At 43.0% G+C, this 26,423-nt stretch overlaps 1 protein-coding gene across 1 annotated transcript in view; it reads right to left on the minus strand.

The window, feature by feature from the left end:
- Positions 1 to 26,423, minus strand: part of SMC6 (structural maintenance of chromosomes 6) — a 1,850,548-nt gene that overhangs the window by 1,161,025 nt on the left and 663,100 nt on the right. Inside the window, exon 13 of the mRNA XM_044068538.1 lies at positions 22,573 to 22,737. Coding sequence (XP_043924473.1) covers positions 22,573 to 22,737 — 165 coding nt within the window. The remainder of the gene's footprint in view (positions 1 to 22,572; positions 22,738 to 26,423) is intronic.

Genomic DNA, 26,423 nt, shown 5'->3' on the forward strand with positions numbered 1-26,423 from the left:
TTTTAAAGGTGGCATTCACATTCACATATATTTTGGTTGAAATGCCATGGACATGGTCAAGGTATGTTTTTCTTGCAGTGCGAAAATAAGGTGTTCCACATTTTGACTGTTTGTCGCACATTGCAATGGTCTGTGTTCCACATTGGCCACTTAGCAGGCTGAGACCTATGCTTCAAGCGGAAGTTACTGCCACCAGAAAAAGTGTCTTCCCAGACTGATATTTCAATTCAACAGTAGCTGCAGGTTCAAAAGAGGGGTCATGTCAGGGCACAGAGAAGAATAGTAATGTCACAAGGTAGAACAAGGTCTCAATTCATTCCCTCCAGTACAGCTGTTTTGAATGTGTACCTTTAACTCGTAGTGGGTGTGGCTTCAGCCTTTAAAATATGAAGGTATCACCTTACATTTTTAACAAATACTCATTGCTAGAGGTCAACTATAGGGTTAACACCTTTTGTTGTGGCTAAAACCAGACTTAGGCCACACCCCCTCGAACCTCCCAAAACACCGCCCATTCTCTGCTCACATTCTGCCAACTTTGTGATGTCGTCACATCAAAGGAGGGGAATGCCCACTTTCTCAGATTGTGATGCCTTTTTTTCTGCAGATTTACTTTGCTTTTGGTAATAAAAAGCAGAGTAAATCCACCAATTTAACAAAGTCAGATATAGTCTGTTTCTTTTTTGAAACAGAACACCAGAGTTTGTACAGTGTTTTCTGGACTACCGGACAATCAGATTGATTTCTGGATAGTACGGAAGAAAAAAATGGATAGGTGGCAATGCTAATCAACTATCAATACAACTGTGTTTGCCATCAGACATGTTTCAAGATACAATATTCTGATACCCTGTATGCAGCATGGTTTTGGAATTATTAATGCAACTATGAACAAGCAATATTTGATGCCTAGAGGCACAGTAGGAGGTAAATGCAGAAATGCCTGGAGGTGCACTCAACTGTAATGACTTAACAGAGGGAAGATGAAGGACAAAGGATCCCTTAAGAAGGCTTTATTAAACTTCAAGGAAGTAATGGGAGTTGTTCCCCCCCCTACATGGAAATTTCAGATGGCAGCCATTTAAACATCAATGGGGAAATAACTAACTAGCCTTGTTATGAAAAAGACCATCCAGAAAGTCTAAAATGGCAGGCAGAGGAGCATAAAAAAGGATCTAAATCCCTGCCAGCTGTCCAAAGAGAAAATCTATTTCATTTGTTTCTATATACTTTTCTATTAGAAGGTTTCTGTGAAAATGTTAGCATATGTACAACTTGTCATGAAAGCCTGGTCAGTCTAGCAATCACTGGAATTGCAGAAACCATGCAGTCAACTTCAGGGCTGTTATGTCTGGATTAGGTGTCCTGGATGGATAAGAAAGAAGGTATAGAATGGGATTTAGCATCCATGATGGGCATCTCAGATGAGGCCAAAGATAGGGAAACCAAATCTACTGAGGCCAAAAGTGGGCAATGAGGATCACTTTCGCCTTGCTCCACAGTGCTTTCTGCAGGAACTTTATTATGACAGTAATGAGTGGAATGTTACCCATACAGAAGACCTGAGGGCCAACTGTGGACAAGAGTGTCTCTCGGGGACTCTCCCTCCTGAAGGATCAAGGCAAAGTAACTTGTGCACTTGGTATTAGAGGTAACTGCAAACAAATCACAGCAAGTTGGTTACAGTGGCTGAAAATTTGATCTGCCACCATTTGATTGCGGGACCACTCAAGAGAAAGAAAAGTGGACTTGCTCAGCTTGCCTGCCAACACGATGGATTTTCCTGAGATATACACTGCTATCAGAAAGCAGTGGAGAGGCATCACCCACTGCCAAACCCTAATGCCCTCTCGACAATGGGTAAGAACATCTTCCTCCTTGTTTGATGTATTAAACCAACATACTGTTTGTCATGAAGGAGACCACCCCTAGGGGGAGGAAGTCCGAAAAGTTAGCAACACCAGAAAGATAGCCCTCATCTCTAGGATGTTGATATGGAAACTGGAATCTGTAGGTAACTACTTGCCTTGGATCATCTTTCCCATGAAATACCCCCCCCCCCCCCAAGCTGGGAAGCATCAGTGGTCACTGAGGCATGGGGAGATGGTAGAACAAAAATGCAACCTTATGAAACTAGGTGGGAATCTAACCACTGAACATGACTTCTACAGGTGTTGGTGAGACAAATGAGAAAATGTACCGGTTAAGATCATATCAATCACTGGATCACCAAGGTCCACTGTTACACCCTCACATGAGGAACTATTCTGATAGAGGCTGCCACTGACCTAGTAGATGTAATGGCACCTGGCCGGGTGTTTTTGAAGGTAGAGATCTGTCAATGCTTGTTGTCGAAGGGTAAGATTCCTCGATTCTGGCAGTCTATCTGCAAAATGGTAGCCAGATGGGCCCCCAGACGGACTGTAATTTTAACTTTACCATGTTGATTGTGATCCCCAGACAGGGAGCAAAGCTGGAGCAAGGAGTCCGTAGCCTGAAGAAGAGTCCTGGTGGGAGCAGTTACAAGCCAGTCATCCAGATATGGGAACACTTGGAAACCCTGCAGTCTGAGGTGAGTTGCAACCACTGCCATGCACTTGGTAAACAACCCAGGGAGGGTGGCTATGATGAAATCAAAGGGCAGGGCCCTGAACTGGAAATGACTGGCCCCCACTCAAAAGTGGATGAACCTTATGGAGCACCTACATATCTTTAAGTGATAGTAGGCATCCTGAAGGTCCTTCAAGCACATCCATTCATCCTTCCTTAATAGTGGTAGGATGGACTACTTGTGCCCACCTGGAACTTTGTTTCACATATTGGTTTAGGTGACCGAAGTCCAAGATGGGCCTGAGGACTGAATTCTTTTTTACCACCAAAAAGAATCTTGAATAGACTCCGGATCCTTGCTGGTCTGCTGGAACTCTCCTGGATGACTCATTTGACTAGCAGCTTTTTTAGATCTTGTGATAAATCTGTCCTTTGTCGGGGTGGAACATACGTCTTTCTGAATTGGGAGGATGAAAAAGAATTGGAATTGCATAGCTTCTGGTTATGAGACTCTGCATACATGAATCTAGGGTTTTGGCTGCCCAGGCTAAGGAGTGCACAGACAAGTGTCTCCCACCTGTCTCCAGAGTGCAGCAGGCAGCCAGCTGTACTAATCCCTCATTAGACCCATTACAGAATACAAAGCCCCATTTGGTACGTACCTCTCAAGACATCTGCAACAACTCGAAAGGCCGCAGAAATACCTCACTAAAAGTATCACAGGCCTAAAGCAGATGCCCTATGCTGACCACCTTAAAAAACTCCTGCTATACTCTGTCGCATATCGCCTACTCCAAGGTGATCTCTGCTTAACATACAAGGCCATGTCAAACCCAGAGCTGTTGGACATGCTACACTTAAAGAAATCCCAATCCCTCAGGGCCACATGCTCCAGAGATCTAAACCTTGTCATCACAATAAACAAAACATGCTGGAGGGATAGGTTCCTGACCCAGAGACTCCCCAGAGTTTGGAATAGACTGCCCATACATGTCAAGCAGAGCGCCTCTTTGGCCTTCTTCAAAAGGAACCTTGATGATTGGATGGGAGAAAGGAAATTCACCCGGGGGATCACGTCAGTCACCCTGCTAGACAGGGGTGCAGGAATGTAAATAGTAAGGGAAGAAATAGCCAGGGAATTGTTATGCCTAGGCTTGTATAGGCCCTAGCCTAGTACCAACCTATGAACCTTTCAGAAGTACTGAAAAAGGTTTGTCAGAGAAGTCTTTTGATTTTGCAGCCCACTGCTGCCACCGGGACATTGCCCATTGTGATTATCTTCCCCCCACCACCTCTGGGGAACCTACTGCTAGAAGCATCAGGAGTAAAGTCCTCAGATGTACATTAACCATGGTTTCTTGCTCCCTTTCTGACTCCTGCAGAAGATCCATTTAGGGGTAGAAAAGAGTCTTCCAGTGGCAGACAAGATCTTGACATCCTGATCGCTTCCAGACAGACTCTCTTTTACCTTAAAAAGAGTGGACCTGTCATAGGAAGCATTAATGAAAGACATTTTAAGTGCTCCATGAAGTTGCATAGATGCATCCAGGTGTGCATACCTACTGTTCTCAATGCATCATCAGCCACGATGGAAATAAGACACATGGACTCGATTGATAGGGAATGGAAGGTAGTCAGCTGTATATCCACTGATTTTTTTTTTTTTTTCTCAGAGAATCACTGCAAGAAGGACTTGGATAGCTCCTTCAAGTCCCTCTCAAAGCATGTAACATGCGTCAAGTAGTTCAGTGTTCTCAGTGGGAAAGTAGCTTTAGCATACACCTGCTTTCCAAATCTGTCCAACACCATGGACTCACTGTTAGGGGGAAGGACAGTCTTTCTTGATGGCCGCTGCTTCTACCACAGAATCTAATGTGGAAGCCTTGCTCCAGAAGGACCCATGCTTTGGAGGAACAAATACTTTAATTGGGTTTGTGGGTGATGGAAGGAACCGACACTGGTTGAATCTATGCCTCACCAGGAACCAGGTCTAAAAATCTGCCAGCAGGAGGGACTACTCAAGGAGTTTAAGGGGCCAGCTCCAAAAGCTTTGAGGAATACTGTTTCCTCCTGGGAGGGTGTGCTGGTGGATCACACCCCCTTTTGTCTTAACTCTAGTATTGCATCAAAGGAGATGTCATCAAGGGAGGGGAGGACCGGGGGAACTCCTCTCCCTCATCACAATCAGCATCTTTGGTGAGGGACTCATGAGTGGAGTCTATGTGCTTCATTTTGCACATGCTTACAGTGTACTTCCCCAGTGGGGGGGTGCTTCAGAGAAAACTGAAGCAGATGGAAGTTCCACAACCTGAACTGACTGAAGACTTTGAGGGTTTGGCTATCCCTATGTGGAAGAGAAGTCAAAAGGACACAGAAACCAGTGGAGGCAGGAAAAGTTCCAAATGGGAGAAAGATGCCTGCTACCTACACAGAATACACACACACACACACACACACACACACACACACACACACACACACACACACACACACACACACACACACACACACACACACACACACACTCTCTCTCTCTCTCTATCTATCTATCTCTCAAAGGCTTTAAATGCTGATGCTGCCCAGAAACAGCCCCCATTGGTTCAGAGGAACCCGACAAAGCAAGCTCCGAGATCCCTTCTGGTTCAGATCTGAGGCAGACACCCGAGTCAAGCTGTCGAGGGTCAATGCACCTAAAGGAAGAGATAGATCCAAAAGATTCAGGACCAACCCTTTGGCTCCAAGATACAGCAAGATCTGAGGCAGTCAGAGTCAACCAAGTCAGAGAATGTGGAAGGTGAAGAAACCCAGTTTTTTTGATCCAACACAAACAATCCTTTGTGTACACTCCATCTACGGTCGCTGAATCTGAAGGTTGGATAGGAGGAGTCATGATCATGGGGAAGTAGAAAAACAACTCCAGAATTTCTGACAGCAGTCAGGACCAGGACGACACCCAATAAGATCTGGGTCTGCAGGAAATTCCTCATCATCCTGTCCACATCTGCTTTAGATAGGATCCAGGCTGATAAGACTGACCTAAAGGAAGAAGCTGTAGAAGGAGGCCTAGAAACCCTTTAAAAGTTTTTGGCCTGACAGACCTGTTGGATCAGGAGAGTGCTTCCTAGCCTTTTCCTCCCTGTGCTTTTTGCCCTTTTCTTTAGTATTCTCCTCTTTCCCTTTTCTGAAGACTTTTTGGTGGAAGGGGAAAAAGACAGTTTACAGAAGTCACCTTCTCCCACTGAGGCAATGAGGAGCTCCTTCAAGTCCAGCTTTGATCGCTTATCAGATAAGGCTCTGGCCCCAAAGGTGATGAAAGTAGATCAATCCTCCTCAACGTGTATGGTTCCCAAGCAATACACACACTGAGCATGTGCATCTCGGAGAGGGAGCTTATACGCACAGCAGATGCGTTTAGTAAAACCAGATGCATGTCTGATATCCTGAAATAGTACAGTTGTGTGCACTTACCATAAATGTAGATGTTCGAGTGTATTCACTGTTGCGGTCATTACATTTGGGTTATCCTGCTGGCAGGTTGCCCTCAGTCAGCCTGAATTCCAAAGTCTTGGGTCCTGCGTCGGTTGCTGTCACCTCTTTCCTGACGTCAGGGGTATAAAAGATGCAGCCGACGCCATTTTATTCAGTTTTTCTTGCCCCAGATGTCAGGTGCCCCCAAAAGGGCAGACTAAAATTATGTAAATAAAACATACATGCACCAAAATAAGCTTTACCTTCATCTATAAACAAATTCACCACCTAGGTTGTATAGATTAGAGAAGTAAAGATAAGTTCCAGCAAAAATAAGGGGGATGGCGGGTGGGTAACCTGGACTGCAACAGTGAATACACTCGAACATCTACATTTATGGTAAGTGTACACAACTGTACTATGTTCTTGTTTCACTGTTGCTGTCATTACATTTGGGTTGAGTCCCAAAGATATGGTTGGGGGGCTGGAGCTAAACAGCATTAGGAGTGGCTATGAGGCCCTGCAGAACTGCAGTGGCAAAGCCTGCCCTGGATTTAGAGTAGAGAGGCAGATTGTAATGTTTTGTAAAGGTATGCACTGAACTCCAAGTAGCAGCCTCTAAAATGTCTTTGGTTGGTACTCCCCTGAGAAAGGCTGCAGCTCTGGTTGAATGTGGCCTAATGCCCTTAGGCACTGGTTTGCCATGCTGTGAGTAGCAGAAACGAATGCAGTGACCTATCCACTTTGTAACAGTCTGCTTGGAGATAGCCTTTCCTTGTGCTGCTGTTGCATATGCCACTAGCAATTGTTCTGTCTTTCTGAAAACTTTAGTTTTGTCCAAGTAGAATCTCAGTTGTCGGTGTACGTCCAAAGAATGCAAAATTTTCTCCCCCTTGTTCTGTGGATTTGGATAAAAAGTTGGCAAATGAATTATTTGGTTAAGGGCTACAATGGATACCACCTTAGGCATAAATGTAGGGTTTGTTCTCAGAGAGACCCTGTCTGGATAAAAAATGATAAAGGGTTCCACAGCCATGAGAGCCTGTAGCTCTGAAACTCGTCTTGCAGAAGTTATTGTTAGGAGCAGAGCTGTTTTCCAAGATAAGAACTTTATATCCGCAGTAGCAGCTGGCTCAAAAGAAGGTAAGGTGAGTTTTTCCAAGACATAATTGAGGTCCCATGCAGGTATTGGCGTTCTCCTTGGAGGCCTTAAGTTTTTGGCTCCTCGGAGGTACTGCTTTAATAAAGGATGAGACAAGAGTGGTGGCTCTGTATTGTAATGAGCCGAAATGGCAGAGTCATCGATTTTAATTGATGAAAAAGATAGGCCTTTGTCCAGCATCTCAGTTAGGTATTGCAAAATCTGAGGAATATTTGGGACAGCTGTATCTGTTCCTTGAGCTTGGTTCCAAGTGCAAAATCTCTTCCATTTCCCAGCATAGGATTTTCTAGTACTAGGCCTTCTGGCTTCTAAAATGACAGCCATCACAGCTTTACTGAGAGGTGTGGTTTTGTATGGCTACATTATCCACCATGCTGCCAAGTTTAGGGTCCTGAGTTGGCTGTGCAGAATCTGATTGTTTTGCTGGGACAGTAGATGAGGTATTTGAGGTAAGGTCCAGGCTGGGCATTGGGACAAGTTCCTTAATATGGGAAACCAGCACTGGTGTGGCTAGTCTGGGGCAATCAGAATCATTTTTGGTTTCTCCTGCCTGACCTTTAGGAGTACCTTGGGGAGGACAGGCAGTGGAGGAAAGGCATATACTGATAGGTTTGTCCAGTTGAAAGATAAGGCATCCACTTTCCAAGCTTGTATGTGATAAGTCCTTGTGCAGAATCTGTTTAGTTGATTGTTTTGAGGGGAGGCAAATAGACCTATGTCCGGGCATCCCCATTTCTTTGTTATCATGCTGAAGACTTGTGGATCCAGGTGCCACTCGTGGGGATCCATGAGGTTTCTGCTTAGTTCGTCTGCCAGAGTATTTTCCTTTCCTGGCAGGAATTGTGCCTGCAGATGAACTTGGTAAGTCAAAGCTGTGTCCCATAAAGCCATGGCTTGTCTGCACAGGGGATAAGGATGAGTGCCCCCCTGCTTATGTACCACATGACCGTGGTGTTGTCTGTCTTTATCAGTTGTTGTCCCGGACGAAGTAGGTCCTTGAAGGCTGTCAGGGCATTTTGTACAGCTAGCATCTCTTTTTGATTGATATGTAGATGCTTTTGGTTTGTGGACCAGGTGCCCTGAATGCCTCTTCCTGCCATGTGTGCCCCCCAGGCATAATCTGAAGCATCTGTCATTAGGCTCTGCCTGGCTGGGGGCAGTGAGAATGGCTGTCCCTTGTTTTGGTGACAAGCTTTTGTCCACCATCGAAACTCCTGTTGCAAGCAGGGAATTAGAGTAATCATTGTTTCCAGACTATGGCAATGTTGTGTCCAGACACTTTTTAGGTACCATTGAATTTTCCTCATATGCAGTCTTGCATATGGAATTAGCAAGATGCAGGATGCCATGAAGCCCAAAGCCTGCAGAAGTTTTCTTGCAGAAAACTGGGCCTTTGTTGCCATTTCCTTGAAATAGTCAGTCAGTTGTTTGTCTGGAGTGAGATAAGCCATCTGGGCAGTTGTATTTAAGCTTGCACCCAGGAATATTATCTCTTGAGAGGGTACTAGTTTTGATTTCTTTTTGTTGACTGTGTACCCTAGGCATGTTAAAAGTCTTATCACAAATGTCAGATGCTGTAGTAGAATGTCCTTGTTCTCTGCTTGTATGAGGCAGTCGTCCAAGTAAGGATATATTTGTATTCCTTTTTGTCTGCAGTAAGCAATTACTGGTGCCAGGCACTTTGTGAAGACCATGGGCGCAGTAGATAAGCCAAAGGGCAGTGCAGAGAATTGGTAATGCTTTGAGCCAGCCTTGAATCTGAGGTATCTTCTGCATGATTGTCTGATTGGGACATGCAGGTATGCCTCTTTTAGGTTTAAAGTGATGAGCCAAGCCTTGCTGCCCAGCATGGGCAGAAGCTGCTGTAAGGTCAACATCTTGAATTTTGGTATATCCAGGAAGTGTTTAGAGTAGATAGGTCCAGTACTGGTCTCCATGCTTTGTCCTTTCTGGGTACCAAGAACAGTCTTGAGTAAAATCCTTGTCCCTGCTCTTGCTGTGGCACTTGTTGAATAGCCCTCATATCCATGAGAGCTGCGACTTGTTTTTCAGCCTCTGCCCATTGATTTTTTAGCAGGTCTGGCCGACCGTTTGCCCTTGGCAGGGTATGGAAATGAAACTTGTAGCCTTGTGACACTATGTCTAGAACCCATTTGTCCTGGGTTAAAATGTGCCAATTTTGAGAAAAAAGTGCTAGTTTTCCCCCTAAGGGTGCTGCCAGAAGATAAGTGCTTGGTGCAGGCAAGGGGAAGTCATTGGGACTATTTCCTGTATGATTGTGCTTTGTCTTCTCCACCTTTGGAGGTAGAAGCACTCCACTGTTTAGACCTGTAGGATCCTTGCGACTGTGATCTGCCTCTAGGGCATCTGTATCTGCCCCTTTGAGGTCTGTCTGAGGCTGGAAAGGACCAATTATTTGTAGGCCAGTTTCTGCTAAATCTAGGTGGCTGTACCTGTAAGAAATCCTTGACGGTTTGCATAGATTTAGCTTTGTCCTCCATTTTCTTTAACACCTCTTCTGCCTTAACACCAAACAAGGTATCATGTTGTAAAGGAGCATCTAATAATTTTGCTTTAACATGGTCAGGCAGATTTTGTTCCTTTAACCAAGCATGCCTCCTAATGACAGAACCCGTAACAGTGGCCCTGCGGAAGGCCTCCAGAGTGTCAAACCCACATTGCAAAGTATGCTTTCCAACTTGTTCAGCTGCATGCAATAAATCCTGCATTTCTTTGTTTTCTGCACATTCAGAATTTGACATCATTTTCTGTTTAAGAAGTGTTGTGATATATTGCTGATATTTGAGCATATGAAACTGGCAATTTAAGGCCCTTATAGCCAAAGTAGCAGATGTGTAAATCTTTTTTCCCCATCTATCCAGTGCCCTAGAATTCCTGTCAGAGGGGGTAGGGTTTTTTGCAGTAGAAGCCTTGACCCCTTTTGGACCCTGAGAAATAGTTTCTGGGTCGGCAGTAGGGTTTTTGAAAAGGAATTTATGAGAGTCAGGGACCCTGTAGTATCTGTCTGGCTTAACAGGAGCTGGAGGTAGAGTCAGGGGTCAGACTAGACTCCGAGAACACATCTACAATGTCCAACACAGGTGGAGTAGCTAGAGGCCTGTGTTGAGGTAGTAACAGGAAGTCACTGAGCCTTTTCTTAGAGTCTGAAAAATCTTGGCTCTCCCAGTGAAAGTGCTCTCTCATGGTATGCAAGGTTTCCCTAAAAGAGTAGTCCTCAGGAGGAGAAGCTGAAGGAATTGATTCTTCAGCATCAGAATCCTCATGGGGGGAAGAAAATATTCCTGATCAGAAGAGGAATCAGAAGAAATGGAAACCTGTTCTGAAGATTCATAGTCTGTCTCTTGCCTAGGCCTCTTATCAGGAGTGGGATGGGAACCCCTGATCAAGGTAATTAAGTCTTTGGCCATTTTGAGCATCTGTTTTTTTGGTCATGGAGGCCTGTCCTTGTGGCTGGTGAACTTGTTTCTTTGCCTTTAAAGGTGTTTTAGTCTTTGTCTTTGAAGTCTGTTTAATATATAATTGTTTAGGTCTGAATACACCCCCAGAAGCCGATGCCTGCTCAGCGGCTCTGAACCCATCTAAGGGTATAATCTCAGAGGCTCCGATACCTTGAGTTTCCAGCGGCCTGGCCGACTCCACGTGGGAGTCGGTAGCGGCCTGCGACTCTAAAGTAGCGGGCATCGGGGGCTGCGAAAGCGCCTCACTGAGAACCGGCAACTTGCTTAGGAGAAGCTTTGTCGTCGGTTTTGGACCTCGGTTGCCTGTCCTTTTCTTTTTCTTTGCGTTTTTTGTGAACTCCGGTAGTCGGATAGCTATCCAACGACATTGTATAATTAAATCTTCACCCAAAATAGCTTAATGCAAAATCGTACAGATGCTTAATAGTGCGTTGGTTAAATCTAGCACAAAACCAACAACTAGCAACGTCATGGTCAGGGCCTAGGCAAGGAATATAGTAAGAATGAAAGTCCTTATGAGGTATTTGCTTCCCACAAGAAATACAATTAACTTTTTCTGACATCGGTCTGGAGCAAGAAGTTTCCCCAATGGGGTACTTAGCTTTTAATGAAGACTTCGGATCTGAAACTCGAACACGAAAATCTCAGGAGTCGGCCGACCGGCACTTGCGAACTGCTTCTGCTTCGGGCACCGCACGGCAAGAAAGACTGAATAAAATGGCATTGGCTGCATCTTTTATACCCCTGACGTCAGGGAAGAGGTGACAGCAACCGACGCAGGACCCAAGACTTTGGAATTCAGGCCGACTGAGGGCAACCTGCCAGCAGGATACCCCAAATGTAATGACTGCAACAGTGAAACATGATGAACATCAATAGCTCACCAAGCATCTACAAGAAAACACAATAAACCGTGAAAAAATCCTACCACCTAAACACCACACAGGAACTACAATGCATGAATAAAAGCACTGTTAAAATAACAGTACTACAAAAAGCTAACATAGTTATCAGCAGAAATAGCAAACAGTATAAATGGTAAACACCTTAAAGCTCTTATAAGGAAAGCAGAGGGAAACGGAGACTTTTTTTTTTTAAACAGGGAGGGGGAAAAAAAGGTAAAAAAAAAAAAAAAACAGAAAAAAAGTCAGAGAAAAACCTGCCCTGAAAGACTATCAAGATGTATACTACAGATCTGATAAATATGCAAGAAAAACGCTTTGAACACACCAAGCCAGGAGACCTGTGTCTATAGTATTTGAGCAGTAAACAAGTCATGGAATACTTCAGTGATGGAGGTGGGTTATGGGTAGGGGATGGAGCCTGAGCCTTGGACCCAGACATCTGTAGAGTGGGCAATGTTGGCTCTGAGCTGAACGGCCTATCAGTTAAGTACGAACAGAAGAGACATCGGATGAGATGTTTATGAATCTACACGTGATACTGCTGGGCAGCTAAATTGTTAAGGTGATCAATTCCGCACTAAGTTTAAAGACTACACCAAGATGCAGTTTTTTGTTATGAAGCATTTATGATACTACTGTGCTAATATTTAATAAAGTTGTTTAAAAACTAAAATAAAAGCTGAAAAGCATTTCACCATCTCTCTCATTCATGCGCGCACAGACACAGACACAAACGTGTGTTCAACTGATGCGTTTAACAGGATGCTAGGTTTCTAGTCACTATCTATTACGGCTGCCACCCGTCCCGTTGTCAGCGGGACACTCACGGTTTGAGTGCTCTCATCCCGCTTCCCGCGCTCACCAAGCGTGGGACTTTAAAAGTCCCGTTTTTTCCCCTTTGCGCTTGCAGCGCTTCGCATTTTAAAATTGCCGCGGAAAAGCCGAAAATACTTCCGTTTTTTCCACGGCAATGCGGCTACGTCACCACCCTGACCTGCAGTTAGAGGGATTCTCTGCTAGGTCCGGGTGGTAATGCAGCACAGTAATTGGCTGCAGCTATTTGTAGGGGGTGGGAACTTCTTGTGAAGAGCCCCATAAAGGTTGCAGCTGTAGAGCACTAAGCTCTATAGCAGCCCGGACAAAAGATCTGAATTTTTTGCCAGCATTGAAGCCAAGCCAGCAAGGGAGCCAGCCCAGCCAGCCAGCAAGGGAGTCAGCCCAGCCAGCCAGCAAGGGAGTCAGCCCAGCCAGCCAGCAAGGGAGTCAGCCCAGCCAGCCAGCAAGGGAGTCAGCCCAGCCAGCCAGCCCATCCAGCAAGGGAGCCAGCCCAGCCAGCAAGGGAGCCAGCCCAGCCAGCCCAGCCAGCAAGGGAGCCAGCCAGGAAAGAAGCCAGCAAGGGAGCCAGCCAGCCCAGCAATAACTGAGTGGTAAGTAGATAATTGCATTTTGTGGCTTTAGTTATTTAAAATGGGAATAGTGTGCTTTATTTAAGTTTTTAATGTTTAGAGGTAGATGGGGATGTAGTATGTAGTATTTAAATCTGTGCAGTGGTTATTTTGAGACTTTTGTACTAGTTTAAAATGGGAATATATTGTGGTTTAATTTTTTTAATGTTTAAAGGCAGATGGTGGGTGCAGTACGCAATATTTAAATCTGTAGTAGTTAGTTTGATATTTTTGTGTAGTAGTTTTTAAAGATATAAAACCTGAATGTATATGTAATTGTTATTATGCTTGGGGGGTATGATTTGGAAGCATTACTTTTAAAAGGCTGAACTGTGTATAGAAGTTGTTTGTTTCTGTTGGGGGGCAGTGAAATATAAACTTAGTGTGATGCATTTCTATTGTCGTAGCTTTTTCTGGGTATTGTCTGTATGCATATAGGAATTGTTTGAGCATAGTTTGTACTTTTTTTGTATGGAAACATGCACTATAATGCTGTTTTCAGGAAGTTACGATATACTGTTTAGGTAACTTTTCCTGTTCCTGCAAGTCCATGTCTGTGGTACAAGTCTACCTTTTGAGGGGGAATGTTAACAGTTAATGTAATTCATTTATTATTCTAGTAGGTACACGTTGCCAATTTGCCAAAGCTGTTTCAAGATTGTTTTCATTTATACTTGTAAATGTGTGCATTTAATTTATTATGCATTTTTAATAAGGTTAAAATGTACTGTTTTGCTTGTAATGTGAATATGGGTGTGTTACTTTTACTTGGGCCTGTTTATTGCATTGCTGTGCTGGATTAATTGCTATGTTTTGAGGTAAAAGGAGCCCATGGAGTCTGCTGTACACATTGTAGTTTGTTACTTCTCTTGCAAGAAGTATTTTTAAAAGTTAAAATGTTTGGACTTTTTTCCCATTTATTTTTTTTTTTGTGGATGGATGCTCTGAAGTTAATGCAATGTATTTCAGATTGTGCTAAACCATGTTACATGGTAGTTTGCGTCTAAGTAGCAGAGTTTTTATTTTGTGTTTTAGTGATGTCTTCAACATACTTATTTACTGTTTTCATTATAATCAGATTATGACCAGTGCTGCTGTTGGGCATGTTTATTAATAGATCATTGCGCTGTGTAAATTAGTGCCATACATTTCTTAACTGCTGTGGTCAAAAGCTAAATTAGTGAGTTTTCAGTATGCTGTAATGTCACAATGTTGCATCCATAACTAATACTGCATCTCCTTTAACAACTCTGGTGATGTCGTGGTGGGGGTGTGGCCAGTGCCATGTTGGCCACACCCCTATCCTGTTGACCACACCCCCATGTCCCACTTTGCCCTTGTTAAAAGGTGGCAACCCTGCTATCTATATAGTAGTGATGCTTCACGGAATTAACTCTGCACAATATTTCACACAAATGCACTTTCTTCTGTGACAAACAATGCATCACAGCAACTAAAGCTTCATGTATTACAATTATGATTAGATCTCTCTGATCTTAACTCATTTGTATGTTACCATAGATGTCAAGCTTCACCTCTCAAAGTCTGCTTAACTCTACAGTGGAGGGGAGTTTCTTGACATTCATTGCTCTAACATATAACAAGTTAATTAGGATCACTACACCAATGTTAAGGAGCAGCAACTATCTAGTTCATCCACTGCAGGAAGGGGGGGTGCCTGCAATTTGATACTCCTTCTAGTGATGGGAGGCAGTACTGCAATCTCCAGACACAAGTGTCATTAAATTTGACAAGGGGGTTGTGAAGCTAATTGATGCTATATGCAGTGATGTGTGACACATCAGCAGCTCTGCAAAGTTAGGGCATAACAAAAAAAAAATCAGACATACACAACAGATGTTACATTTTTCCACTTTCTCTTCTCAATCTACTTATGACTGAGATGATCCCACCCCTGTGGGGGGAAGTACCAGGAACACAGAACTGAAGCAACAACATGCTGGGCATGGTCAGACAGAAAGCATGCTAATGGAGGGGGGGGGGTCTGTTTAGTCCTGATGGGCATATCATGACATGTGAGGATTGATTATACAGAGATCATGATTGATATACATTGCAAACTGTCTTATCAATCCTGCTTTTTGCTACAGACTGAAAAGATAGTAACATTAGATGCACAGACGCATGTGCATTTAGAATAATTATATCAAATTTCCATACCCATTTTTGTTTATGTTGACAGGCAGTTGAGACAACATGGAGCTGAAGCTGAGGCATGATTCAGACCAAAATGTGAAAAGCAGATGGATATGAAGTTGGAATCTATGTCATGTCTGAAGGAGATGTGGTGTACTAATTAGGGTACTGTTCTCACGTCTGAACTGTTAACTTCACAAGGAAGAGACATCTAATAAATGTAAGCATGTTGCATCATAAAAATTGTATGACTGTCAATAGGCGGGGAAAGGTTACACATTAAGGGAAGGAAAGGCCAGAAGTGGTGCTGCTAGAGATTTTCAGCACTACACTGTCACAGGATAATGTAATGGGCATGGCTGCATGTTTACTTGTAGAAAGTTTTTAAAGAGAGGTTGGAATGCACCACGTTACAAATAAAGCGATACAGAACAGCAGTAATGTCAACAGAGATTATAGATATGACTGCGAGAGATAGTGTACACTAATGGTGGGCAAAGAGCAATAATTAACAAAAAAATAAAAAATTAGACTGAGATGGTTGTAGTGTGATTTGACGGGTTAAAGAATATATCCAGCATTCAACCAAGATGACAAAAATAGCTGAATGTTTGAGTGTTAAATAATCTCTCTCCATAATAATGAAGACGTTTAGAATAACATTCCATCTGTGTTGTCTAACTTCCTTTATCCTTGACAGTTGGGTTCGGTTCCAATCTCGGAAAAGATGCAGCCTTAACTGCAGCTCGCACCAGCCAAAATCTCTCAAGCTTCACCCCTACCCACAAACCCTCTCTCACAATCACCTCAGATCGAGTCTGCAGAAAGTCTATAAACACGTACAGATACCGTGCTTGAAAAATCATAACAATCCAAGGATATATAATCCTCTCCATAAAAAAAATCTTTAAAGGTCACAAGATGGAGGGAGGGGAGTCAAGGATAAATGAAGATAGATAACACAGATGAACATTATGGTAAGTACATAACTTCTTTATCTGATGGTGTTTATCTTCATTTTATCCTTGACAGATGGGACAGAGTCCCTAGCTACTCTCACGGGTGGACTCACGGAAGGATATTCCTGATCACCATTGAACTATAGGATGATCTTCCCCTACAGACCAAGTCCAATTTGAAATGAGTAATAAAGGTATGGGGAGAAGGCCAAGTAGCTGCTGCTGCACATATATCATCCATCGGCACTCTAGATTGGAAAGCTGCTGAGGTGGCTATAGATCTTGTAGAATTGTGTTTTTACAAGCTTTGGCAAGGTGAATTTATTCTTATCATAAATAAATGAAATGTCGTCTTTCAGCCATTTAGCCAGAGTTAACTTGCTGACTGCCTTATCCACCTTTGTAATGGAAAAGGAAACAAATAGTTGATTTGATTTTTGAATATCTTTTGTTCTGTGAAGACAGAAAGGCAATTGTCTATAAATATCAAGTAAATGTATGGCAAACCCCTTTGCTGGAATAATTTGGAAAGAAAACATATAAAATAATAATTTGATTGATGTTAGCTTCTGATACTACCTTGGGTAGAAAGGAGGGATCTGTTCATAAAGAAACTCTATCCTTGTGAAAAATCAGATAAGGAGGTTCAGATGGCAAGGCTTGGATCTCTGAAACCCTCCTGGCAGAGGTAATGGGTACCAAAAACAGTGCCTTCCAAGACAAAAACTTCAGGTCACATTCTGCAGAGGGCTCAGAGGGAGAATGTATTATGGCCTGAAATACTAAGTTCAAACAACAAGGAGGTATTGGATCTTTGAAATGGGGTTTCAACAAAAAAGTATGCCTCTTAGGAATGATTTACAAAGTCTATAAGATGCTAAAGAACATTCTTCCAAACCATCACGGAAATTAGAAATTGCAGCTAACTGTAGTCTGATGGTAGAAGGGAAGCTCCAGAGTCAAAAAGAGAAGTTAAAAAAAATCTAAAATATGTTCTATAGAAGCAGAAAAGGGGTTAATATGGTTTCCATGGGTCGAAATGTTAAATCTGTTCCATTTGCTAGAGTACACTTTACGAGTGGAAGGTTTATGAGCTGACAAGAGGATGCAGCGTACTGGTGAGGAAATATTAGGACACCTGGCAACATAGACAAAAATTCAGGTAGCGGCCGACTGGCACTCGTGTGAAATGCTTCTGCTTCGGGCTCCATGGCAAGAAAGACCGATATAATGGCATCGGTTGCCTTACTTTATACTACTGACGACCTGACATCAGTCCTCAAGCGACAGCAACCAACGCAGAAATGCTAAGTCTCTGGTATTTGGGCCGGCCGAGGGCTACCCTGGCAAGGGTAACCCAAATGTGATGACTGCAACAGTTAAACACGTAAAACATCTAATGAAATTGGAGGAACCACTCTGTCAGCTTGAGGTTCAAAATGTCTGAGTGAACAAGTCTGTCTGGATTGGACAGAAGTTCTGGAACCAGGTCCAGAATCCAAGGTTGTCAAATCAGATGAGGCCAAAGGAAGGGGAACCAAATCTGTCGAGGACAAAAGGGTGCAATGATTAATGTGCTTTTCAACCTGAGCGCTTTCTGTAAGAATTTTAAATTAGAGGAATCGGGGAAAGGCATACAGGAGACCAGGGCCAACTGTGGAGGAGACTGTCTCTGGGTGGCACTTCCTTGGAGGGGGAATCAGGGTGAAATAATAGCTGCACTTGTTGTTTAGGGGGAAGCAAATAGGTTTGCACAGCAAGGTTGACTCCCATCGAAGGAAGATAATTTTCGCCACTTCTGGCTAGAGAGACCACTTGTAGGGCTGAAGGATACATCTGCTCAGCTTGTCTGCAATCACATTGGAGCTCCTCGGAATGTGCGCTGCTATTAGAAAATAGTTGGAAAAGATCGCCCACTGCAACACTCTAAGGACTTCTCAACAAAGGAGGTAAAGACCTGGTTCCTCCCTGTTTGTTGATGTACCAGACTACTGACATATTGTCTGTCTGAATTGCAACTGTCCCCTGAGGAAGAGCTATATGAAAAGCCTGCAACATTAGAAGCACCGCTCTTATTTCCAGGACACTGATGTGTAAGTTGGCCTCTAATGGGGACCAAGTGCTTTGGACAGTCTTGCTCAGAAAATGCTCCCCACCCCACCTGGGGGGCGTCCATGGTCACTATGGCCATGGGCTCTGGAAAAACAAAGGGACGACCGCAAAGAATTTGTTCAGAATCCATCCAACAAAGAAGATCCTTCTTGCAAGAACTGATCAGAATTTAGTCTGACAAGGGTTGGTGAAGGATCGACCACAGAGAATCTAGTAGCCATTGCAGAATATTCATATGAAACCTGGCTAGAGGTACTAAAGTTATTGAAGTTGCCATTGTCCCTAAAGTTTTTAAGACTAGTTGAGCAGGAACCCTCTTTCTGCTGATTATCTTTTGAACTTGTACCATTATTTTCTGAAGTCTCTCTGAATGAAGGGATGCTATAGTTGTCTCCATATTTAGTACAGTCCCTATGAATTCTAAGTTTTGCATTGGTGTCAAATGTGATTTCTTGAGACTTACTGTGATCCCCAGATGGGCACATATATTGAAAGTGTAATCTCTAGCTACTATCAACTGATGCCTGGTCGAAGCGGTTATGAGCCAGTCGCCCAAGTACAGAAACACCCAGAATCCCTGTAGTCTCAAATGAGCTGCTACTACTGCCATGCATTTCGTGAATACCCAGGGGGCTATGGTGAGACCAAAGGGCAGTACTCTGCATTGGAAATGACTGGCTCTCAGTCAGAAGCGGAGGAACTTCCTGGAGCATTTGTCCATTTTAATATGGTAATACACATCCTGAAGATCTATCGGGCACATCCAGTCACCTTTCTTCAGAAAAGGAAGAATTGACTGTACCGTGACTACTCAGAACTTTGTTTGCAGAACTGATTTGTTCAGCATGCTGAGATCTAAAATAAGTCTCCAGTCCTCTGTCTTTTTTGGCACTAAAAAGACTTGAGTAGGTTCCGGATCCTTTCTGGTCTGGTGGGACTTATTGGATGACTTTTGTCCAACAGTTTTTGAATTTCTTGCACTGATGAGTCCCTCTAATTGGGTGGAACATCGAGGATTTTCTTGTGTACAGGGGCAGGATGAGAAAAGGGAATGATATAGCCTCTGGATATAATCCGTTGCATCCAGGAATCTGTTTAGCTAGGCATTTAGGTGCAAGGACAAGTGTCCCACAACTGCCTCCAGAGGAAGACAATCGGGCCTCCCTTCAGGAGCACTGAAAGGGCTTAACTGGAAAGGAATTCCTGAAGCCCTGGTTTTAGGGACCACCTCTACCACAAGGGCAGCGTCTTCCCATTTTGGTGCCCCCCTGCCCTGTGGAACTGCCTCCACGTGCGTCTTGGAAAGACCCTTGTGATTTTTTTGAATCACATTTTTCTACCACTCCTCTGGTTCCTAGAAAAGGACTTCTGGGGAGGGGGTGGAGAAATGCATGCCCACAGCAGAAAAATCTTACAATCCTTTCCACACCTGGATAAAGTCTTTTACATTTGGGCCAATCAAGGATGTTCTGTCAAAGGAAGCACTGACGAAAGAAGACTTGAATGGTTCTGCAAAGTCACATAGGCACATCCAGGAGTGTCTCCTTATGGCTACGCCTGTACCTCCTGCTCTGGAAGTCCCTTTGGCTGTATGTGTAATTAACCTCATGGACGAATTAGACACAGACCTCAGGGTGGCTAGCTGGGAAGCAACTTTCTTTTGGACTTCCTCAGGTACAGCTCCCACCAGGGTATCTGGCAATTCCTTATTCAGATCCCGTTGAAGTTTTCTAAAGTGTGCCAGAAGTTCAAAGACCTTATGGCGAAGGTTGACGAAGCACAGACCCACTTCCCAAGTCTGTCCATACCCCAAGCCTCCCTGTTGGGTGGATGGACAGATGGACTCTCCTGAGTGAGTCCCTTTTTTGTGGCGGCTCTTGGCCCAGAGCGGTTTGTCTTCAGGGACAGATAATATTTTGTCAGGTCTCTTGGGAATGGGTTTGATGGTGTCCTGAGCCTTCCATGCCCATGGTAAAATCAACTGAATGAGTTCATCAGCAGGTGGGGTCACACAAGAAGTAGACAGGCAAGTGCCAAAATCCTGCAGGTATACAGATTCTTCTGAGGAAGGGATTTGGGACTTCCAGTCACCCCTTTGTTTTAAAGTTTCTAAGATGTTGCCAAAGGAGACATCTTCAGGTTGTGGCTGTGGGGACACTTCCCCTCATCAAAATCTGTATCCTCAGTGACTGATTCCTGGGTGGGGGACCCAAGTGCTTCCTCTTGCATTTTTTCTGAGGGAATTCCTCAGGGGGATAATCTGAAGAGGTGTCAAAAGATGGTAGGACCAGAGTCTGAGAAACCTGAGACTTTAGCACCTGCTGTCCCAGTGGAGAGGCAGGTGGAATAACAGAGCTAGAGGGGGGTGTACCTGTCCCGAGGGAGAAGGTACCAACTGAGCCACCGTAAGTGAATGGGCCCTATCCACTGCTTCAAAGGCTGGATGCCCGAAGAGGGAAGGGAGCCCGGAACTGAGATAAATCGCCTCAGGACTGGGGTCACTCCCCGCTCTGAAGAACTGACCCTCAAGACAGAAGCCAGAGCCGAGCTAACCCAAGCCGAAGCCCCAAGGGGCAGGAATAGCTCCGAAAAACCTGGGGTTGAGTCCTGCCCTTTCCCTGGAACTGACAGGGTAGCTACTGCTCTAGGAGGTCTCTGGTTCCGAGACAACCAAAGAGCTTAGGGGGATTACCAGTTCTGAAGATGTGAAAATCTCAGGAAATGACACAGATGGTTTCAGGAGATTTGGAACAGACGACTCTAAGACCTCGGAGGAGGTTAGAGACAGACATTAGAGACAGAGTGGTCAAAGGAGTGAAAGAAGGCTCAGTAGGAACCGAAAAGTGGCCTGAAAGTCCTCTAGCCCACAAGATTTTATTCACCAGTCTCTCCACATCGAGTTCGGAAAGACTTTTGGTGGAACAGGTAGAAGAAGTTGAAGGAGATTTAGGTCTCTGCATAAAAACCTTTGGAAGCTCATCAGTGAAAGAATATATGGATGGCAAATAGGGTGTCCTTGGAAATAAATCTTCGTAGAATCAGGAATTTTTGTTATAATACGTGACGTATAATCTTGTCCTGCACTGGGGCCTTCGATGTGGAAGGACTTGATACAATAAAATTGGTGCTGGAGCAGTTAACACAGAAATTTTCGAGCCAGAAGCCTGCGGTTCCGAAGATAATTTTGGAGCAGAGAGTTTTAATTTCTTTGGTCTCGGAACAAACATAGAGGTCAGAACCGAAAGACTCCTTTTTTTCCTTTGTCCACTGAAGATGAGGACGAAGGGGAAGACACGTCAGTTTTAGCCTTTTCACCAGAAGATAAGGCTTCACTAAAGGCTGAAGGGATCAGTTTTTTCAAAATAAGTTAATTTCATCTTTCGACGAGGGCTCAATGGTTGAACCCATGACATATGCTGCAGTTCTCTTCTAAATGAACAGGATGCAAACAACAGACGCAAAAGGAATTTAAGCCAGACGATGGAATTTTGTGGCCACACTCCTGGCAATTTTTACAGCCAGAAGTGATCTTGCTCTTCTCAGCCATGTCAAAAACAAATTATGGCTGGAAGAAACACACACAGACACGCACACACATACAGACATGCACACAGACACGCACACACACACAGACACACACACACAAACAAACAGAAAGAAAATGTATTTATTTTTAAGAGAAACAAAGAGAAGGGGAAAGACAGTTAAGGAAAGTAGACAAGTGTGTACGGGGAAACAATATCAGCAATGATATTGAAGGTTACACAACATGTACGATAAAAAGAGGAAACAGAGCTAAAATATTAAAATATAAGGTAGAAGATTAATTAGAATAAAGAAGAAGAAGAAGGAAATATGGGGAAATCTCTTAGAACTGAAAGAAGTGAACGTTTACCTAAACCCACTGAAACTCGAGAGCACTGGCAAACACAACTGTTTGGAAAAGTGGCAAATGAGATCTGAGGTAATTATGAAAGAGGGACTGTGGATAGAGGTAAATCTCAAAGAGTTTTTGGCTGGTGTGAAATGTAGTAATGGCCGACTTGGTTCCAAAATCTGAACCAAACCAATCTGTTAAGGATAAAATGAACACTGACAACATCAGTTCTATGCAATTACACTAAAAGAACAGCACTGTAGGGACAAGGTGTTATAATCAAAATTTATAGAAATAAATGTAAGCACTGAATTGTGACGTCTCAGTGATAATGTAACTATAAATGGTGCAAACACTTTTCTTAACAGCAGTAATTAAGATGCTTGTTTAAAAAAATACTTGCAAGTGTTAAATACTTGTAAACTTTTCTTCTCAGTCTGATACCTCTATACACTTACCTGAGTCTATTCTGCTCATCCTTATACTTGTAAATGGCCTGTTGGAACTGGTCCAACTGCTGGCAAGTAGTAACTTCTTGGTCTTTTAAAGTCTTGAAATCATCTTGTAGTTTAGCAATCCTTTCTAGTCTTTCCAAACGTTCTGCTTCTGAGATTTGATTTGCACTGTATGAATGAAAGCAATGCATTTTTAAAAAAGAAACCATAAAAGCACGTGTTTCAGTTGTGAACGCTTATTACATTGTTTAGTTTTTATCAGCAGAAGTAGAATGCAATATAGCCAAAAAACAATGTCCCGTGCTTTAGCCAAAGTTCGCCAGTCCAAAAGGAGACAAAATGCAAAGAAAAAGACTGACAAAACACCGCTATGTAAAAATGATTTAATGCAGATAAATCCAAAAGTGTAAGCGCTTTCGGGTACAACAACCCTTCATCAGACCTGTCTGATGAAGGGTTGTTGTACCCGAAAGCGCTTACACTTTTGGATTTATCTGCATTAAATCATTTTTACATAGCGGTGTTTTGCCAGTCTTTTTCTTTGCATAGAACGCAATATAGAATGAAGGAAAGGGGACATCTTTATTTCTCAATGCAATATTAACTAGCTAAGTGATCTGACCACGGCAGACACTAGACAAGACCCATCTGAACAGTAGCATACAGTGGTACAAGAACTGTTACATTGTGTAATATAATGACACATGAAGTTAATATATGCATACTAATTAAGTGACATAAAATGTATATATTAAAACATAAAAAATACACAGTGCTTACAGAAATAACTGCTGGTCTTGGTTTATTTTAGAGATGCTGTGGCAATACAAAGCACTCGTCCCATTAACTGCTGTTAAAGAAACATAACTAAACTATGCTAAGTAAAAACAAAAAAGCTCCAATAAACATATGTGGTAGTGGATCACCAGGAGAGAGTAATAATTGCTTGTATGCTGCCTAAGTGGGCAAAGGAGAGTGGAACAATGAAGACAGATGCACTGCAGAAGCACAAGAAGTGAGACAACAATGGAGCTTATAGACTATCTTGCAAAACATTTACATCTTATTTTTTAACTACTAACAAGTTAACATACTGTTTAGCTTTGCAATAGATTTGAGAGATTTTTTTTAAGTTAAACAGCTCCTGTCTGCTTCAGTGATAGAATCTTACTGAGACTCAACGTTTTTCAACTACTAGCAAGTTTTGATACCGTATGACTGTGTACCTACAGTCCTGCTCATTGTATTATATGTGTAGTCGAGAGTGTTATGCTTGTTAAACAAACTGTTTGATTGTACTGAACAATCCCTACTGTTCATCTCAACAGTACTCTATTACAGCAGTAACTGGACCTTGGTGCATGTATCCATTTGCTTACTGCAGACTTAAATGCGAGCGGTTGTAGAGCAGTTTAGTCTTTGCATTTCTAGCCTACAAATAACTGCTAACATCATGTTAACTTTCTGAATCTCTCAGGGTCTCTGCTTTACTATACTTACTACAATTTGTGCTAATGTATAATTACATTCAGTTTTGTTTATTCATTGCCTTCTTTATACCTGCTACCACTGCTACATTCTTCTGAAATTCCTCTAATTCTAAAGCTCTCCATCTCTTCCCCCACTCTAAAACCCCACCCCCCATCTTTCTCTCCAGTCCCTCTCTAAACACATTTCATACATCAATGAAGGTTTCTTTCTTCTAACTTCCATTCATTAATCTCCTTTTCTAGGCCATTATTAACAGCTAAACCAAGACTGCGTAACACTCCTCTGCTCAGTCTGCAGAAAACCTCACCTCCCCAACACTGCCAAAAGATCTACAAACCTTCATCCACTGTTAATGTATGTTACTATCTGCTACAATTTTCTGCAGTGTACCTGTGTATATATGATTGTAAGCACATCACTGAACCAAACCCTAATCTCCTGCTGCCCTCTTTCCATGTCACCATTTACCCTTTGACTCTTTTTTTCTGTTCTATCCCACCATTTAACCCAACTGTACTCCGTCCCTCCTTGTCACCACTCTACTTTCCATTATCTGTAGTTTCTCTCATTTAGCTTCACTATCTAGGTTACTAAAAGATTCCCTGTAGCTTCCCTTTTTACAGCTTCTTCTTGGATCGTTTTTATTTTTGTTCCTTCTTCTATCAGGTCTGCCACGATCTGCTCTAGCTCACTATGCTTGGGATCACTCTGTTCCCCTACCCTGCCCCCACTATTATCTATATTTATGTGTACATAACCACTCCCATTAACCGCTTTCTACTTATCACATACTTCTACACATCTCCCACATCCTCCTCTCACCCACACTATTTCCTCTTATCAAATTAAAGCCACCCACTTCCTTCTACCTTCACACCTACAGCCAATTATCAAACTCTTAATATTATTCCTCTTCTAAAAATTTAACAACTACCATACCTCCTACCTCAACTACTCATATCATAATACTTCCTTTTCCCTCTATCACCTACTACTCTTACACATCCTACAGCAAGGTCACTTCTGTGACTAATAACACTTCTGTCACTCTAACCTGTACAGCCTCCCATCCTATTCAACCTCTACATCTCCACTAACTACATATCAATTCTCTTCTACACTATGCCTACTGCTACCCACATCTCTCATCTAAACATAACATTTCATACAATTAGCTTCTCTCTCCTTATTCTTACTAACCATCTAACATCCTATCCAAATCAGTTGCACAACTCCTACAGCTCTCACACCATAACTTATCTTCTGCCCCATCAAACAACACATATGAATATTGCAATCGCCTCAAACATCTACAACTCCTCTTACAATGCATACTTCCCATACAAATCCCTCCAACAGCACTAAAAACTCAAATATCCATTAGATATAATAAACTCCTCTTCAAACTCACAAAACTGTATTATACTTTACTTCCCAATTAAAACTGAGCAGAGATGTACACCCTAACCCAGGCCCTAACTACACTCAACAACCCATCGCTTTCACTTCTCGCCCTTGTTCCAGAATACCCCCCCAAAGGCTCCAACCTCCTCCTACTTAACAAGAACCTAAGAAGTACAGTCAACAAGATTCATGATCTTCATGCCTCACTTGTTTCCTGCCTTTCTAAGCTAGTATAGTCCAGTTTTCAGGTTAGTGCTGAATTCAGGGCTGTGTTACATATCTTTGTGTTTGCCCATACCTTACTTGGATAGAAGGAAGTTTCTCTGTTCACCTGTGAGAGGGGAGCTTTGAACAGCCTATATGTCCCTGGAGGACTGGTTTCAGCCCAGAAATTAGTAGTTTATTGGCCATTTTGGGCTAATTTCTATTTCTTTCATTTCTCTGCTATAAAAAACACATTTGCCCAGTTTTGAGTGCCAGGCAGCGCCGGTTAGCTAGGGTACAACTATTCCCAGCTCCACAGAGTCTCTTAAATTTTTCCCTTGGAACTATACAGACTTTCAACTTAAGCACTCACACCATTCATTTCTCAGCCCGGCACTTGCTCAAAACTCATAGCAAGCACTTATAAACCCTAGCACTAGACCCCCCATACTGTACAGAAGGACAAGGCTTTCTATTCAACCTTACCATCCCAATCAGTAAAACAGTTCACTGTACCTTATCCAGGCATGTCCAAAGGGCAGTTTCAGGTGTACTCTCCAGTCCAACTGGTGAATCTGGGCATTTTGAGGCAATGTTACAACTGCCTCATGTACACAGACAACCCTCTACTCCTACCACCAAACACTAATACATGCGAGAGATGCAATTATACAGCCAAACTGGAGGCTAAGCTCTCTTAACCAAAGACTGGATCAGACAGTCAAGAGGAGAAGGGAAATACTTGCATCACACCA

This window comes from Protopterus annectens, chromosome 1.part0 (assembly GCF_019279795.1).
Source record: "Protopterus annectens isolate FY-2018-M chromosome 1.part0, PAN1.0, whole genome shotgun sequence".
NCBI classification, from domain to species: Eukaryota; Metazoa; Chordata; order Ceratodontiformes; family Protopteridae; genus Protopterus; species Protopterus annectens.